The 18,314-nt window shown below is 39.1% G+C and overlaps 1 protein-coding gene across 2 annotated transcripts in view; it reads left to right on the top strand.

Moving 5' to 3' along the window:
• The window catches only part of AMPH (amphiphysin), a 291,962-nt gene that overhangs the window by 126,452 nt on the left and 147,196 nt on the right, over positions 1-18,314 (top strand). For both annotated transcript variants that reach the window (XM_004383950.1, XM_004383949.1), the window contains exon 2: positions 12,975-13,055. In XM_004383950.1, the coding sequence (XP_004384007.1) occupies positions 12,975-13,055 (81 nt within the window). The remainder of the gene's footprint in view (positions 1-12,974; positions 13,056-18,314) is intronic.

Below are 18,314 nucleotides of genomic sequence, written 5' to 3'. Positions count from 1 at the left end.
TAAGTGATTGGTCTTGCAAAATTCTATTATGTGATCTCCCATGTCATTTCTATCACCAAGGCCATATTTTCCAACTACTGATCCTTCTTCCTTGTTTCTGACTTTCACATTCCGATCACCAGTAATTATCAATGCATCTTGATTGCAAGTTTGATCAATTTCAGACAGCAGAAGTTGGTAAACATCTTCAGTTTCTTCACCTTTGGCCTTAGTGGTTGGTGCATAAATTTGAATAATAGTTGTATTAACTGGTCTTCTCTGTAGCCATATAGATATTATCCTGTCACTGACAGTGATGTGCTTCAGGATAGATTTTGAAATTTTTTTTTAACAATGAATGCAATGTGGTTCCTCTTCAATTTGTTGTTCTTGGCATAGTAGACCATGTGATTGATTCAACATGGCTAATACCAGTCCATTCCAGCTCACTAATGCCTAGGATATCAATCTTCAAGCATTTCATTTCATTTTTGAAACTTCTAATTTTCCTTGATTCATACTTCGTACATTCCATGTTCTGATTACTAATGAATATTTGCAACTGTTTCTTCTCATTTTGAGTCATGCCACATAAGCAAATGAAGATCTCAAAGGCTTTATACCGTCCGTGTAATTAAGGTTGACTCTACTTGGAGGCGGCAGCTCTTCCTCAGTCATATTTTGAGTGCCTTCCCACCTGAGGGTCTCATCTTCCAGCAATATATCAGACAATGTTCTTCCTCTGCTGTCCATAAGGTTTTTTTCAGAAGTAGATCACCAGGTCCTTCTTCCTAGTCTGTCTTAGCCTTGAAGCTCCACTAAAATCTGACCCTGCTGGTATTTGAAATACCGATGTCATAGCTTCCAGCCTCACAGCAACATGCAAGCCACTACAGTATGATAAACTGACACATGTGTGGTGGTACCACTGTAATAGTCAGTATTTAATTTGCGCTGAACTATGAGGACCTGAAACTCAATCAGAATTTTAGCTTCAGTTTCCTACAGGGTTGGATAACTGCCCAAATCAGAGAGTTCTAAATTTTCAGGGACTATCCTTGGGTGGTTTATATGTGGGCAATTGCCCTAGCAAAGTCTGTGAGTCCCCCATCACTGGCACAACTCTGATAATTCTAGCTGAGGAACTGCTTTAGGAGACCCTGGAGGAGGATTTATTACAAAATTGCAGTAGTCCTGCATTTTCCTTCGTATTTATTGTTTTCATTGCCTATGTTGTGGTGTCTTTCAGCAGTACATCAGTAATTCTGCATTGGGGCTGAGGGTGAGAAAATATTTCAGCATCTCGCTGAACGGGGTAAAGTTTGAAAAAGCTTATTCAGTTTAGACTATTATTTTGTGTTTGGAAAATAGCAGCAACTGCGATAAGAACGAAAACCTTACTGTTTTCAAATAGTAAAATGCCAACCTAGATGAAATTACTTTTGAAGTAAAAGATATTTAGTCCTAAACTAAAATGTACCAGGCACAGAACTTTCTTTCTTTTGCCTCTAAGTGGAAGACGTCAAGTTGTTGTCAATACCTGCGTAGCAGCTGCATGAATATGTAGTAATTCTTCTATAACATCCATGGAGCCAGAGTGTTCAGGCTTAATTGGTATTTTCAACATATCCAGTGGAGAGGTGAGTGAGCAAGGCCACCTAAATTATAAACCCTCTGTCAAATATTTTGTGACATAAAATAAGGCAAAGGATATATTTTTAGTCATCTCAACTCTAGGTTTCAGTGTCTTTCGTGCCTTAAGTTATTTTCCGTGTAGCAGATCAATCTTATCATCTGTATCAAGGCTGTTAGAAAGAAATCACAAAAGTACTTAAATGTGGACAAGTACACATCGAGATGTTCTGCATCAACTGCGCCTTTGGTTTCATCCAAAAGTCCTTTTTGCGTTTTTGGTTCTCACCTTTCCCAGTGCCACATCTGAACCTTTCCCCACTCCCTGAAATCTTTACCACAACCTAGCCCCCTGCTTCTCAGCTGATGATTGGGTCTCTCACATCACAGAAAAGTTGAATCTATTAAATATGAGTTCCCTCAAGTTTTTCCTTCACACAAGCAAACTTCACTGCCTTCAGTAATCCTTCCTCCTGTTTCTGAGGAATAGTTATTCCTCTTCCTTCCACCCATGCCCTAAATCCACTCTCAGCCCTTTTGAGACGGTTCTTACTGTGCGATCCTCTTTCTCATAGCTTCCACCTGTTCCTTTCCGTGGTCAATGCACCCTAGCATATAAACATGGCCAGGCTTCACTCATTTTGGAAATTCCTCCTTTGACTCTGCATGCCCCCACGTTTTGGAAAGAGTAATCTTCTCTCTCTAATGCTCACCTCCCATTTATTCAGTCTACTATGATCTGGTTTCTGACTCTACCATTTCCATTAAGTCACCCTTGGCAAGGTCCCCAGGGACCTCCTAGTTGTTAAATCCAGTGGATACTTTTAGGTTTTTTGGTCTTTCTCTTATATGAGTTCTCTGCAGCTTTTGAAACTGTCTCCTTCTTTGGCTTCTATAAATTCATTGCTTGTTTGATCATACTTTCCAATCCCCAGTCTTGTTCGAAGGATCCTCTTCCTTTGCTTATTTTCAAATGTTGATTTCCCTGGGATCTGCCCTTGGCTCTAGGAGCCCTGGTGGCACAATTTTTAAGCACTTGGCTACTAACCAAAAGGTTGGTGGTTTGAACTCACCAGACTTTCTGTGGGAAAAATACGTGGCAGTCTGCTTCTGTAAAGATTACAAGCTTAGAAACCCTCTGGAACAGTTGTACTCTGTCCTGTAGGGTCGCTGTGAGTCGGAATGAACTCTACTGCAGTGGGTTTGGTGGGTGGGCCCTTGGCTCACCTCTTTTCTCACACCAAATTTTCTCTGGGCTTTCTCATACACTCTAGTAGTTTTGCTACTGTCATATTCTGATGACTTCCAGAGAATACCTGTAGGTCAGAACATTCTCTCTAAATTTCACATCTAGCTATCCACCATATCTCTATCTGGATGCCTCAGAGGTGTCTCAAACTTTGCATATTAAACACAGTGTCTATTTTGTTTGAAGGAACAACTGCCTGTTCCACCTCCCCAGAAGAAATCCGAGGTCATCCTTGGCTCTTTCCTTTCTGTTTCTCACCTTTGTTTTATCTCACAAATTGTTAAGTATGTATATTATATTTCTGAAAGATTTGTTAGAAAACCAAAAGGGAAGAACATGCTCAGCATTTCCGAAGCTGAATGAATTGAAGAAAAATTCAAGCTTAGAGTTGCAATATGGAAGGATGCTATGGGCTAAAAATTGAATTATTCAGAAAGCATCAAAAGAAGATGGAAGGAATACCGAGAGTCACTGTACCAAAAAGAATTGTTGACATTCAGCCATTTCAGGAGGTAGCATATGATCAAGAACCAATGGTATTAAAGGAAGAAATCCAAACTGCACTGAAGGCATTGATGGCATAACTATTGAAATGTTTCAACAAACAAATGCAGTGCAGGAAGTGCAGGCCAAGAAATTTGGAAGACAGCTACCTGGCCAACCTACTGGAAGAGATCCATATTTGTGCCCATTCCAAAGAAAGGTGATCCAACTAAATGAGGAAATTATCAAACAATATCATTAATATCCACACAAGTAAAATTTTGCTGAAGATCGTTCAAAAGCAGTTGCAGTAGTACATTGACAGGGAACTGCCAGAAATTCAAGCTGGATTAAGAAGAGGACATGGAACCAGGGATATCATTGATGATGTCAGATAGATTTTGGCTGAAAGCAGAGAATACCAGAAAGATTTTTAACGTGTGTTTTATTGATTATGCAAAGGCATTCAATTGTGTGAATCATAACAAATTATGGATAGCATTGCGAAGAATGAGAATTCTGGAACACTTAATTTTGCTCATGTGGAACCCTTACATAAACCAGGAGGCAGTCATTCAAACAGAACAAGGAGATACTGCATGGTTTAAAATCAGGAAAGTTGTGCGTCAGGGTTGTTTCCTTTCACTACATTTATTCAGTCTGTATGCTGAGCAAGTACTCCAAGAAGCTGGACTATATGAAGAAGAACGTGGCATCAGGATTGGAGGAAGACTCATTAACAACCTGTGATATAATACAATCTTGCTTGTTGTAAGTGAAGAGGACATAAAGCCCTTACTGATAAAGATCAAAGACTGCAGACTTCAGTATGGATTACACCTTAACGTAAAGAAAACAAAAATCCACACAACTGAACCTATAAGTAACATCATGATAAATGGGGAAAAGATTAAAATTGTCAAAGATTTCATTTTACTTGACGCCCATGGAAGCAGCATTCAAGAGATCAAACGACATACTGCATTGGACAAATCTGCAGAGACCTCTTTAAAGTGTTAAAAAGCAAAGATGTTACCTTGAGGGCTAAGAAACCATGGTATTTTCAACCACCTCATATGCGTGCGAAAGCTGGACATTGAATAAGGAAGACCAAACAAGAATTGATGCACTTGAATTATGGTGTTAGCGACGAATATTGTATATGTCATGGACTGCCAGAAGAACAAAAAAAATCTGTCTCGGAAGAAGTACAGCCAGAATGTTCCTTAGAAGCGAGGATGGTGAGACTTCCTCTCACTTTGGAAATGTTATCAGGAGGGACCAGTTCCTGGAGAAAGACATCATGCTTGGTAAAGTAGAGTGTCAGCGAAAAAGAAGACCCTCAGTGAGATAGATTGACATAGTGGCTGTAACAATGGACTCAAACATAGCAACAATTGTGAGGATGGCACTAGACCAGCCAGTTCTGTTGTACATCGGGTCGCTATGAGTAGGAGCTGATTTGACAGTACCTAACAACAACAAAAACAGCAACATATTTCTTATGCTCATTAATCCTTTGCTAGTTACATTGCCTGATTCCTCTAAAAATGCAGTGTTTTCTGTTCGCTCTTTGAGAGAGACTCTTATGGAAGTGGGAGGAAGTTATTAGTCAATGGAGTGATGTGTTCTTTTAATATTTATGTTACTGTATCTCTTCAACTTTTTTTAAGTCTATATTGAAGAATAACGTATCTTTCATATTATTAATATGTACTATTGGTTTGTGAAATAAAATTGAGTGATGTCAAATAATCAGAAATGTTCTTGTGACTTTGCATACCATTTTATTTTTAAAAATCTTATCTGATTAATGTCAGGGGAAAGGTTGCAGGACCAGATTAAGGCATGTGAGGGCCCTACACACTGATAGTTCTGGTGAATCCTCCTCTGCTCCGTCACATACTGAAACCGGATATGTGAGTTATATATCCATATATATCCATATACATATATGTGTATGTGTATATATGTATGTGTGCCTTAGCTATCCATGATGTAACTTTTTTTTAAATGCAACTATAATATTAGCGATTGAATGTAGAAGTGGCATATGCCATTATAGCGGAATGAGATGAACTAGATTATAAAATTTTTAGTGACTGTGGGGTACTAAGATTTTTACTATGTACCATATTTTCTACAAAAAGAACATTCCACATGTTCTACAACAAGAAAATGAGTCAGCAAACTTCGTTGTTTCAACAATCAATGTAACATCATTCTGTTGATCTCCCTCAATGAAAAATTGACTTTCACCTACTTTGTTTTAAACGGCTCATACTTCGATTTTGATGCTTGTTTCATAATAAATGCTATAATTATAAATGAACAAATGAAAAGATCGTGACTGTGCATGAACTTTATTTCCGGCTGACACATTCTTACACACTGGAGCTAGTATCGGTTTCATTTATCTGCCAGTTCTCTTCCTCAGCGGCACTCCCTTCTCCTGGTGTCCTGTCGGCCTGGCATCTATGGGTCTTTCCTTTGGACAGCTGGTGCCCCGTTTTGTTGATGCCCTAAGCATGTGCCTACCTTGCTTATGGGATAATCCACCCCTGAAAGGAAGGAATACTGGCACATTTTATCAGTAATTATTTTTAGAATAGAATAAAACAGAGTTATTTTTCACTGGTATACTTAGAATAATTCCTGTTGTCTTCCAAAGAAAATTTATGTATTGGAGAAATTTGCATAGACTCTGACTTCTTGGATAAATACTTTAAGATACTTAGGTTTGTTCAAAACACTGTAAGTGTCTAAGCGGAAAAAAGATATGAGCTAAGAAAATGTCTAGTAAAAAAGACAAGTTTAGCGCCTATTTTGTTACTCAAGGAAACTGGTTCCTCCATTTATTCCTAAAGGGTAATATTATCTATCTTCTTCCTACCCTCATTGTTAAACACCGTGAGTGCAGTTTGTGATGTATGTCCTGGTAAATCACTGTCCTCTGAGGGAATTATTTACATACTCTGGGGTTATTGTTGCTTTCACTAATGCATAGTTACTACTTTCTTCTCCAAAATACTTTTGGTTCCATCAAGAACAATTCTGATTGTTTGAGTAACACTTAGGATGAGTCCTATCTGGGCATCTGCCCCTTATTTCCACCCTCTGAGTGAGTCCACAAAGTGGTCTGCTCTCTTACAGTTCCCTCATTTACCCAATCCTCCCTTCACAGTCTCTCCTGGAAAGCATTGTTGAATAGAAAAACACAGCTTTGCCTGAAAATGTGCTTCTTCAATTCAAATTGATTTTCCTTAGAGACTGTTTGGAACCATGACCATCCATGTTATTTTCGGGTAGCTGGCAACTCAAAGCTTTTAACTGCATTAAAAAAACGAATTGCAGTCCAGTTGGTTCGACTTGTGGGAACCCCATGTGTGTCAGAGTAGAAACGTACTCCACAGCATTTTCAATGGCTGATTTTTTTGGAAGTAGATCTCCAGGACTTTATTTCAAGGTACTTCTGGGTCGACTTGAACCTTCAGCCTTTTGGTTATCGGCCGAGTGCATTAACCGTTTGCACCACCGAGGACTCCATTAGATAGGCCTAAATTATACTGTCTGGCGCTGTTTGCCTGGAATGATGGATGTGACAGATTTAACATTGCATAAGCAGGGGGACCTGTGCTTGACATGGCACATTGGTGAGAGTCACGTTCCTTTGAGGAGTGTAACCTAAACTAGTAGTAGCATGTTGCCTACATACCTGCATAGAGTAAACGGAAGTAAGGTGATGATAATAACAGTGGCTAACATTTCACAAACATTCAGTATATACCAGAAACTCTGCCAAATACTTTATGTAAGCTCTTGCTAGTCATTGAAAACAATTCTATGATGTAGGTAATATTGTTATCTCATTTTCGAGATGAGGAGATGTTTACTGAGGCTGAACACTCTTGCCCATGTAGTAATGCAGACCTAAACTCAGGTCTGTTATCCTTAAGTGCCACTGTGGTGGCAGAAGATGGCAGGCTTTTAAATGGACTCCATCATCCCTAGCAGTCTTCCTGTAGTCCTTGCAAGAAACCTATAAACTAATTTAAAAAGTGAGCTTGCTATGCAAATACAGCTTCCAGAGATTTCCTGAGCTTTCTTTTCTAAACCAGATTGCCACCTCTAAGCCCATCCTTTGTAGAAATTCTGGGAGTCTCCATTGCTTTAAATTCCTTGCTTTTAGTCACTACTCTTTTTTTTTTTGGATGCCCTTTATTTCTTTTTCTTGTCTTATTGCTCTAGCTAGGACTTCTTAATCACTAGTCTTAGGAAGATGTGCCAAGTAGAAAATGAAAGTAAATAAAATGTATCGATGAAATAAAATGTAACTCAAAGTTTTCCACTATTTGGGTTAGAACCCTGACTTTCTCCAGTTCCGCTAGCTCTGTGACCTTGGGCAAGTGACTTAACCTCTCAGTATCTCAGTTTTCTATCTGTACAGTAGGTATAGTAGTACCTACCCCCATGGAGTTGTGAGAATTAAATGAGTTAATGCATGTAAAGTCCTTGGAAAAGTTTTTGGCACATAGTAAAGTCCAATCTAAGTGTAAGGTATTATGGGAATAAGAAGAAGCCTATAACCATAGAAGCTTTTGGTACCAGGTTAAATGGAGAGAAGTTAATACTGTTAACTCAGATTGGACTGGGTGAGCTTAATGAAGAATAAGGAAGCTTCATAATTAAATGAGGAAAAAGAGATTTTTCTAGGCTGTGGATGGTGGGAAGAGTCAGTGTACAAAGGAAGTATTACTTAAAGAAAGCTAGGGGCCTTTAGAAGCATAACTGTGTCTTAGGAATGTCAAATAGATTTCAGTTCACAGACCAATTTAGATACGTTTAGTGCAAAACTATTACGAGGTCCAGTCTAGGTTTAGCAGGAGAGAATGCTGTGATAAATTAGAATTTGCAAAGGCATTGGAAGATGACAGCATGCATGCCACATATTTGCCCTTCTATCCCTAAGTGACTTTCCAAGGACAGGGACCAGGTGTCCTGCTTCCCTTCCAACAACTGCTCTTTCTGCTACAGGCTGCCTCCCTTGATATATAAAAAGAATTTCATGAGGAAATTGGAACTTTATAATCCTTCATGAGAAACTTAAATTTGATTCATGGTGATTCAAAAAACCATGTTGTTGTCGTCGTTAGGTACCCTCGAGTCAGTTCCAATTCATAGCGACCCTGTGTACTACAGAAGGAAACGGTGCTCAGTCCTGCATCATGCTCACAATTGTTATGCTTGAGCCCATTGTTGCAGCCACTGTGTCAGTCTATCTAGCTGAGGGTCTTCCTCTTTTTCGCTGACCTTCTACTTTAACAAGCACGATGTCTTTCTCCAGGGACTGATCCCTCCTGACAACATCTCCAAAGTACGTAAGACATAGTCTCCCCATCCTTGCTTCTAAGGAGCATTCTGGTTGTACTTCTTCCAAGTCAAGCGCACCTTAGTCTTCAAGGTGACATCTTTGCGTTTCAACACTTTAAAGAGGTCTCTTGCAGCAGATTTGCCCAATGCAATGCGTCTGTTGATTTCTTGACTGCTACTTCCATGGATGTTGATTGTCAATCCAAGTAAAATGAAATCCTTGACAATTTCAATCTTTTCTCCGTTTATCATGATGTTGCTTATTGGTCCAGTTGTGAGGATTTTTGTTTTCTTTATGTTAAGGTGTAATCCGTACTGAGGGCTGTGGTCTTTGGTCTTCATCAGTAAGTGCTTCAAATCCTCTTCACTTTCAGCAAGCAAGGTTGTGTCCTTTGCATAACACAGGTTGTTAATGAGTCTTTCTCCAATCCTAATGCCCGGTTCTTCCTCATATAGTCCAGCTTTTTGGATTATTTGCTCAGCATACAGATTGACTAAGAATGGTGAAAGGATACAACCCTCATGCACTCCTTTCCTGATTTTAAACCACCCAATATCCCCTTGTTCTGTCCAAACAACTGCCTCTTGATCTATGTACAGGCTCCTCATGAGTTCAAGTGTTCTGGAATTCCCATTCTTCACAATGTTATCCATAATTTATTATGATCCACACTGTCGGATGCGTTTGCATAGTCAACAAAACACAGGTAAACATCTTTCTGGTATTCTCTGCTTTCAGCCAGAATCCATCTGACATCAGCAATGATATCCCTGTTCCATGTCCTCTTCTGAATCCAGTCTGAGTTTCTGGCAGTTCCCTGTTGATATACTGCTGCAGCTGCTTTTGAATGGTCTTCAGCAAAATTTTACTTGTGTGTGATATTAATGATATTGTTTGATAATTTCTGCATTCTGTTGGATCACCTTTCTTGGGAATAGGCATAAATATAGATCTCTTCTAGCCAGTGGGCCAGGTAGCTGTCTTCCAAATTTCTTGGCATAGACAAGTGAGCACTTCCAGTGCTGCATCTGTTCGTTGAAACATCTCAGTTGGTATTCTGTCAATTCCTGGAGCCTTGTTTTTTGCCAATGCCTTCAGTGCAGCTTGGACTTCTTCCTTCAGTACCATTGGTTCCTGATCGTATGCTACCTCTTGAAATGGTTAAACGTTGACCAGTTCTTTTTGATATAATGACTCTGTGTATTCCTTCCATCTTATTTTGATGCTTCCTGCGTCATTCAGTTTTTTGCCCATAGAATCCTTCCCTGTTGCAACTCAAGTCTTGAATTTTTGATTCAGTTCTTACAGCTTGAGAAATGCCGAGCGTGTTCTTTCCCTTTGGTTTTCTATCTCCAGCTCTTTGCACATGTCATTATAGTACTTTGCTTTGTCTTCTCAAGCTGCCCTTTGAAATCTTCTGTTCAGTTCTTTTACTTCATCATTTCTTCCTTTTGCTTTAGCTATAAGAGCAAGTTTCAGAGTCTCTTCTGACATCCATTTTGGTCCTTTGTTTCTTTTGTGTCTTTTTAATGACCTCTTACTTTCTTCATGTATGATGTCCTTGATGTCATTCCACAGCTTGTCTGGTCTTTGGTCGTTAGTGCTCAGCATGTCAAATCTATTCTTGAGATAGTCTCTAAATTCAGATGGGATATACTTAAGGGTCGAACTTTGGCTCTTGTGGACCTGTTCTAATTTTCTTCAGTTTCAACTTGAACTTGCATATGAGCAATTGATGGTCTGTTCCACAGTTGGCCCCTAGCCTTGTTCTGACTGATGATATTGAGCTTTTCCATCATCTCTTTCTACAGATGTAGTCGATTTAATTCCTGTGTATTCCGTCTGGCGAGGTCCATGTGTATAGTCACGGTTTATGTTGGTGAAAAAAGTATTTGCAATGAAGAAGTTATTAGTCTTGCAAAATTCTATCATGCTATCTCCGGCATCGTTTTTATCACCAAGGCAGTATTTTCCAACTACTGATCCTTCTTCATTTCCAACTTTCTCATTCCAATCACCAGTAAATATGAATGCATCCTGATTGCATGTTCAATCAGTTTCAGACTGCAGAAGCTGGTAAAAATCTTCAGTTTCTTCATCTTTGGCCTTAGTGGTTTTCGTAAATTTGAATAATAGTCATATTAACTGGTCTTCCTTGTAGGCGTATGACTATTATCCTATCACTGACAGTGTTGTACTTCAGGATAGATCTTGAAATGTTCTTTTTGAGGATGAATGCAGCGCCATTCTTCTTCAAGTTGTCATTCCCGGCATAGTAGACCATATGATTGTCTGATTCAAAATGGCCAATACCAGTCCATTTCAGCTCAGTAATGCCTAGGATATTGATGTTTATGCATTCCATTTCATTTTTGATGATTTCCAGTTTTCCTAGATTCATACTTCTTACATTCCATGTTCCAATTATCAGTGGATATTTGCAGCTGTTTCTTCTCATTTTGAGTCACGCTATGTCAACAAATGAAGGTCCCAAAAGCTTGACTCCATCCATGTCGTTAAGGTTGACTCTACTTTGAGGAGGCAGCTCTTCCCCAGTTGTATTTTGAGTGCCTTCCAACCTGGGGGTTCATCTTCTGGCACTATATCAGGCAATGTTTTGCTAATATTCGTAAAATTTTCACTGGCTAATTGTTTTCAGAAGTAGACTGCCAGATCATTTTTCCTAGTCTGTCTTAGTCTGGAAGCTCAGCTGAAACCTATCCACCGTCGGTGAGTCTGCTGGTATCTGAATACTGGTGGCATAGCTTCCAGCGTCACATCAACACACAAGCCCCCACAGTACGACAAACTGACAGACACATGGGGGAAACCATGGTGAGACTTAAAGGAGGGAAATAACATGTCCAGAGAGACACATTAGAAACAAGAGTTTGGAACATTGTGGAGATGAGAAGGGAGGGTGGTGATAATAGAATCTGATGGTTAAACAAGGTAGATCTTGATGTACTTCAGATAAGAGATTCAAAATGCATGGGAGTAAAGAAGAGACACAGAAAGGTTAACATAAATGGTTTACTAGTAAGAAGAATCTCCATGGATTTTGATGGATTGGATATATGGAAATAAATGCAAATAATTTAGCAGTTGTCTTGGATACCACTCCCTATGACCATGTAAAACATTTAATATCTAGAGAAGCTTAGCATTTATATTAAAGGATCATATAATAGATATCCATTTTATTCGGTGGGTAAGCCCTTTGGTGGTACTATTTCTGTAGGGAAGACATTGTGGGGAATGGGATGAAGAGCTGAGTTTGAATCTGGGTTCTGCTTCTTGTGAAGGGAATGATCTTGGGCAGGTTGCTTGGTCTCTGAGTTTCAGTTCATTCATCTGAAAAACAGGGATGAGGAGGCTGTTGTGATTATTGGCTGAGATAATGGACGCAAAGCCCCTAATGTACTGACTGGCATAGAGAAAGTTCTTAGCAAAGGCTAGATCTCTGCCTGTTTCTGTCCTATGATTTCTTCATCCGTCATCCGTTGTTGCTACCGTCAAAGGCAGCTGGCATCCAGATGTGGATTTGTTATAATCCAGGGAGTTGTGGCTCCTTCTGTTGTTTTTCTTAGAGGAAAAAGTGTGGGTCTATGCTGTCATCCAATTGTACTTCTTTTATCTCTTTACATCTAGGGGCAGTTACTTTTTTGTTTTGCGATTTTTTTTTAAGCAATGCAATTTCTGGAAACATGAAAAGCAAGGATGATCTGTGCTCAGCTTGGGGCCTGTGCACCCCATTTGAGTGTTTACTGAATTGGAGGGAGTATCAGAAGGTGATGGTGGGGGTACTTACCATGCACCTGGATCCAGTGATTCTAGTAGCATTCCTATGAAGTAGATTAATACTTTAGTCAAATAAATTTGGTTCACTACTCAACAAAAATTGAGTACCTATTATGTGTCAAGTATTGTGCCACACAGTATGGACAAAAAGACAAATAAGACATAGTTTCTTCCTTTAAGACTTCTATAGCCTAATGGAGGAGATGGATATGTAAATAAATGCATACATGTGTTATGACACTTGTTCAATATCACACAGTCGGTAAGTAGTATAACTGTGGTTAAAATCTAGGTCTTTTCAATTCCAAAGCCTCCAAGCTGGGACAAAACTAACTGTGTTCTCAGATAGAGGTCTTCTTGGAAGAGTAACACCAACCTTGCTCTGCCTGTAAACTGAAAGGCACACCATCCTTTGAAAACATCATTAAATCAGACCATTTTGTTTTATTCACAAACTAGGTCCTTCAGAAGCTTGGGAAAGCTGATGAGACAAAAGACGAACAGTTTGAAGAATATGTCCAGAACTTCAAACGGCAAGAAGTGAGTACATTTATCTAGTTCCTCGAGTGGGGAGTGGGGGAGCGAAGGATCGACTGTGTTTGTGTTTTAGTATATAACTAAAATACGTTAAGAAAGGACAGACAGGGTTGAAAGGACAGACGGGGTTGACGTTAACTTGAGGGTAACACTTGCTAATTCTATAGACTTTTTTTGTGGAAGGTGAAGGAAGAAGCTGGAGGCACTGCAGGAAGAGGATTTGCATTTAGAGTCTCAGGAGATTGAGTGATACTTAGTTGCTCTTCAAAACAGATTACTGATCTAAAGGTAGGATGATGTTTTTGGTGATTTATCTTCCCGTAAGTATTAGAGAAGCTGTAATTAAGTACTTCTGGCAAAATTATTTCAACTGTGGAATGCTGCAAGATCATGTGTTCCCATCAGTGGTGATATCCTCCAAGGGAGTGAAAATTGATTCTTTTTTTAGTGGGTGAAAAAATCTTACTCATTGTGCTATGAACCACAGATACACATGCCATACATAAGCAGATACATAGTATATCTGTGGTTTTAAAATCTCATGGGCAGCCATCACCGCTTTCCGTTTTCAAGTTTTTCCATCACCCTTAATAGAATCTCAGTGATGGTTGCACAACATAATGAATGTCACTGAATTGTACATGTAAAAGATGTTGAAATGGAAAAGTGGACACACACACACACACACACACACACACACTTACCACAATTAAATAAAAAAAGATCTCATGGGAAGGGCAATTAGGAAAAAAAAGTCTAAAAAGGCAATATGGAAAAAAAGGTAGAGAGTGGGATGTTTGTTTCTTTAGTGGGCTTCTACATATTTAACAGACTCATGGAGGAAGAAACAAGATATCTTGTTTTTTTTTTTTGTCTTACTAGTATTAAATTTTTTTTTTTAAATTGTGCTTTAAGTGAAGCTTTATCGAACAAATTAGTTTCTCATTAAACAATTAATACACATATTGTTTTGTGACATTGGTTGCCAACCCCGTGATGTGTCAACACTCTTTCTCGACCTTAGGTTTGCTATTTCCATTCATCCAGCTGTCCTGCCTCCTCCTGCCTTCTTGTCCTTGCTCCCAGGCTGGTGGGCCCATTTAGTCTTGTATATGCGGTTGAGCTACTTTCATTATTGGAAACAAACTATCTTTTAAAGTATCTGTTTAGGTCTCTAGGATCTAGTTAATTGACTAGGATATTACTGTTTAAAGAGCATGGAGGAGGGTAAGGAACTGGAAGGTATGAGCAGGCCCTCTGAAGTCATAGGTCTCAAACCTGGAGTTTATACCAGGGCTATGATGGAAAGAAGAGTGGGCCAGAAGACCCTGGACAACTGGGTGTTTTTCATGGGGTCATTGTAACGATATGGATTTACTTACATTCTGTCGTTGGAGATACTAGTGCCCGTAGACGGAATTGTGACCTCAAGGATGACTACCTATGACAGCAATAATGGAAGACCACACGTTCTCTTTTATCCCTTTGCTCTGGTTTGCTGATCCCTGATCCTGGAAGTTTCATAGCCATATGAACCAGTCTCCATAAAAATGTATTCCTGAATGTCTCCAATTTCATCCCAAGACTGGGGGTTGACATGTGCAGATAGGTTCTCAGTTTGTTATGATGGATGGCAATCTTGTTCTATCTGAAAATGAGGAAAGAGAGAGAGCAATTTGAGAAGCAAGCAGTAACGGAGAAAAATGAATGTGTTCAAATATGAATATTGTAGAGAACTTTGGATTAATGAAGGTAGAAAAGTGAATTCCTAGAGAAATCTAGATCTAGGCTCACAGTACAAGTTGTCCCTAAGTCTTCACGAGACTCCAGGAGAACAGATTATACATGCTTGTCTCCTCATGTTATTGTTTGGTGAGTTCTCCCACATCTTCTCACGCACTTGGGAAACACTTTTCCAGGTCATTGTTTTGGATTGCTGGAACTTTCTGCAGAAAGAGTTGCCAGTTGACGTTCTGTTACTTTGCAGACCAGTCTCAAATGTGTGCTTTAAGGGATTGGATTCAGATAGAATAGTGACTCATGCTTAGAGTTTTCCCTTCTTGAGAATTTACACTCTACCCTTTAAAAACTAGTTGTGTATTCCCGTGGAGCTAATTTAGTTCTTTGTTCTTAGATTTTATTCTCTATCACGTTTGTGGCATTCTGATGTTGTTAGCACCCCAAAAGGCTAATCTTGGGAAGTACTGAGTTCAGTAATGCATTATAACTAGGAAGCGCTTGGCGTTTTCCAGTTACGGTGAATTTTTATTGCTATTTTTTGGCTGTGTTGACTGAACTAGCTAGGATTTTTGTTTTTGTCTAGGATATCAGAAAAAAAGTGCAATTGATTAAGTCGTTGACTGTGTTGGTTAAATGGTCTGTGCCCCCAGGAACAGCAGCGTGGAATGACTGTGTAGTGCTGTTCCACCATTGATTCCTGTTGCTACATACATTTCTTATATGTTACGGAGCAAATAGTGTGCTATTACTGCTGAAGACTAACAGCCTTAGTTTTCTCAAGAATATTAGCAGATTTCACAATCTAGATACAACTTCAAAATTTGGGGAAATTTGTGCAAGCATTTTTATTTGATAGGAGTGAAACCAATTGACTGGACATGTAGAAAATGTTATTTTTCAGGGAGTCTCATGACCACCTTCACTTTGAAATTATTTTTTCATCAAAAAATCTTGTATTTGCCCATCCTAAATTCGACATATACATATATTTTAATCAGAAACAGTAAGTTCAGAGTCGTTATAGTGGAGTGAGGAGGGAGAGTGCCCTGAGCTGTGTATGAGGATGTAAGTGTGTGTTAGAGGGAGAGAAGAAGAGAGGGAGGGGGGAGATAGGCAGACAAATACACACAGAGAGAGGGCTTGATTTATTAATTTTCTGTAGGAACATGAAGAGTTGAGAAGCATATGTGAAGGCTGAATAGATTAATGGTCTATAGGGAGAAAAATGTGTCCTTTTTACCCCCAATATGCATTGTTAACCAATTCATATCTGTTGCATATGCTGAAAAAGGGGTGGTTTTTATGGAGAAACATTAACCTAGAAAGAAGGATCTACCAAGATCATGGTTACCTCTATAAGATCTATTATTCTTAGTGTTAATGTAACTGTGAATCGTTACTCTAGAGGCAGAATGCATTATCTGACCTAGGAAACCAAGCTTCTGTATTTTTTTTTCCGTGAATTGATTTTTTTCAACTCCAAAAAACTCTTGACATTATAAAATGATCTATATTTGGGTTTGTGCATCACATTTTAGTCACCTGACTACACACTCAATTGGTGCTTAATCAAAAGTAGATTATTCTGGAATATTCTAGAAAGTATTCAAACATTTTGGGCCCTGATGATCTTGCTTTTAAATTCCCTTTAATGAAGTCATAATTCCCTTTAATAAAGTCGTAAGGGTCATCATAGTTATTGATGCTTGTTCATGTTGGAAGCAACAGTAGCAGAAAGGACTATGTTTGAACTCTGACTTGGAGCTCAGGTTTATTTTATACAAATGCTAAATTTTCATTTTGATCCCAAACCTCTTTTCCTAAAAGGTGGTTTGTGGTAGGTTGGGTGCATGGCATGGGTAAAGGATCTCCACATAACTCTGTCATTGTCCATTGGACTCCTGACTGCTGTGGTACCTAGAGCCCAGATTTCATGGGCTGCTTAATTAGGACAAGGAGGAACGGGAAAGGCAAAGGTAGAATAAAAGGCAATAGAGTGAACTCCTCTACAAAGAACTTGGAATTTTCCATGATGATTAGTGGTAAGGAGAGCAACGATTATAGAAATCCAGCAGGAAGAACAAAATCTGACTTTACCATTTCCTCCCCAGAGGATTATTTTTTTCCTTTTCTAAATTTCCTCCTACCAGAGCTGCTAACAAGTAGCAAAATTGACTTTCAGTTCACCTGGTGCCTGCTAATGAGCAGAGAAAACGTACCCAAGTAGAAGGTCCTTGGCTTCTCTCTCTCCTTCCTGCTAATAAACTCTCCCACCAAGATGCCACGACCTATAGCAGATATGCTAATTACAATAACAATAACTTAGGAGTCTGGTTGGACTAAGATAGCCAACTATTTAATCACATCTTAGTGAGGGCAGATTTGAGCACCATCAGCCATACATGATCTAAAAACAATACTTCAGATAAAGGAACCCAAAACCCACTGCTGTTGAGTTGATTCTGACTGATAGTCACCCCATAGGATTTCCAAGGCTGTAAATCTCTATGGAAGCTGACTGCAACCCTGGAGCCACTGGTAGTTTCCAACAGCCAAGCTTTACTGTTAGCAGTTCATTGCTTTAACCACTGCGTTACCAGGGCTCCTTTAAATAAAGGAGCCCTCTGCCTTTTGAGTTGATTCCAACTCATAGTGACCCTATAGGATGGAGTAGAACTGCCCCATAGGGTTTCCAAGGAGTGCCTGGTGGATTTGAACTGCCGACCTTTTGGTTAGCAGCTGTAGCACTCAACCACTATGCCACCAGGGTTTCCAAATAAAGGAGCAGGGAACTTCAGTTCTTCCTTTCATGCCTCCATAGCTTTTCCTTCCTGCTTTTAATACTACAGCAGTGTATCTGCTGCTTCTCTCCATGGCCACTGCCAACTAATGAACTCACTTTGTCATAATACAAACCAAGAAGAGAAGAAATAGCTGGACCTTGAAGTCCTCTCCAATGGCGAGAATTCAGAGCCAATGTCTCTAATTATTTGAGTAATCAAATGACTGAAAGTGGAAATGCCACATCTTCTACACTAAACTGATTCCTCCTTAGCACAGGGATCCTATTTTGCTGCTTTCATTTTTCTTTTTTAATCTGCACAGAATCTAGTGCTTTGCAGTTAAGTGTTGCATATGAGCTTTGCACAGAAGCTTAACAAAATATTTGTTAAACTTGAAGCTGAACTGGTGGCAGAAATTATAATTTTGAACACATTGCTAAAGTATGTTTTTATTTCTGGGATGGAAGAGATTGTTGTATATTGTACGTATTTTTGTAAACAACTTCACACAATTTTTTACACAACATAATGTATGTATGTAAATGACTAAAAATAAAAATCACAGAATTGGAATTTAAAAAAAGAATGTAAATGCAAAGTATACTGCCACAATATGTTAGAAAGCAAATAACATTTTTACTGATGCTAAGTCATATTTGCATTCTGAAAATTTTTGAAATTTGCTTGAGCAGATAGGTCTAGCAGATACCTTAGAAGCTTTTTTTTTTTCCTTTTAGCA

This window comes from Trichechus manatus, unplaced genomic scaffold (genome assembly GCF_000243295.1).
Source record: "Trichechus manatus latirostris isolate Lorelei unplaced genomic scaffold, TriManLat1.0 scaffold00114, whole genome shotgun sequence".
NCBI lineage: Eukaryota > Metazoa > Chordata > Mammalia > Sirenia > Trichechidae > Trichechus > Trichechus manatus.
Note: the sequence above shows the minus strand (reverse complement) of the source record. Positions and strands in the feature narration are given on the sequence as shown.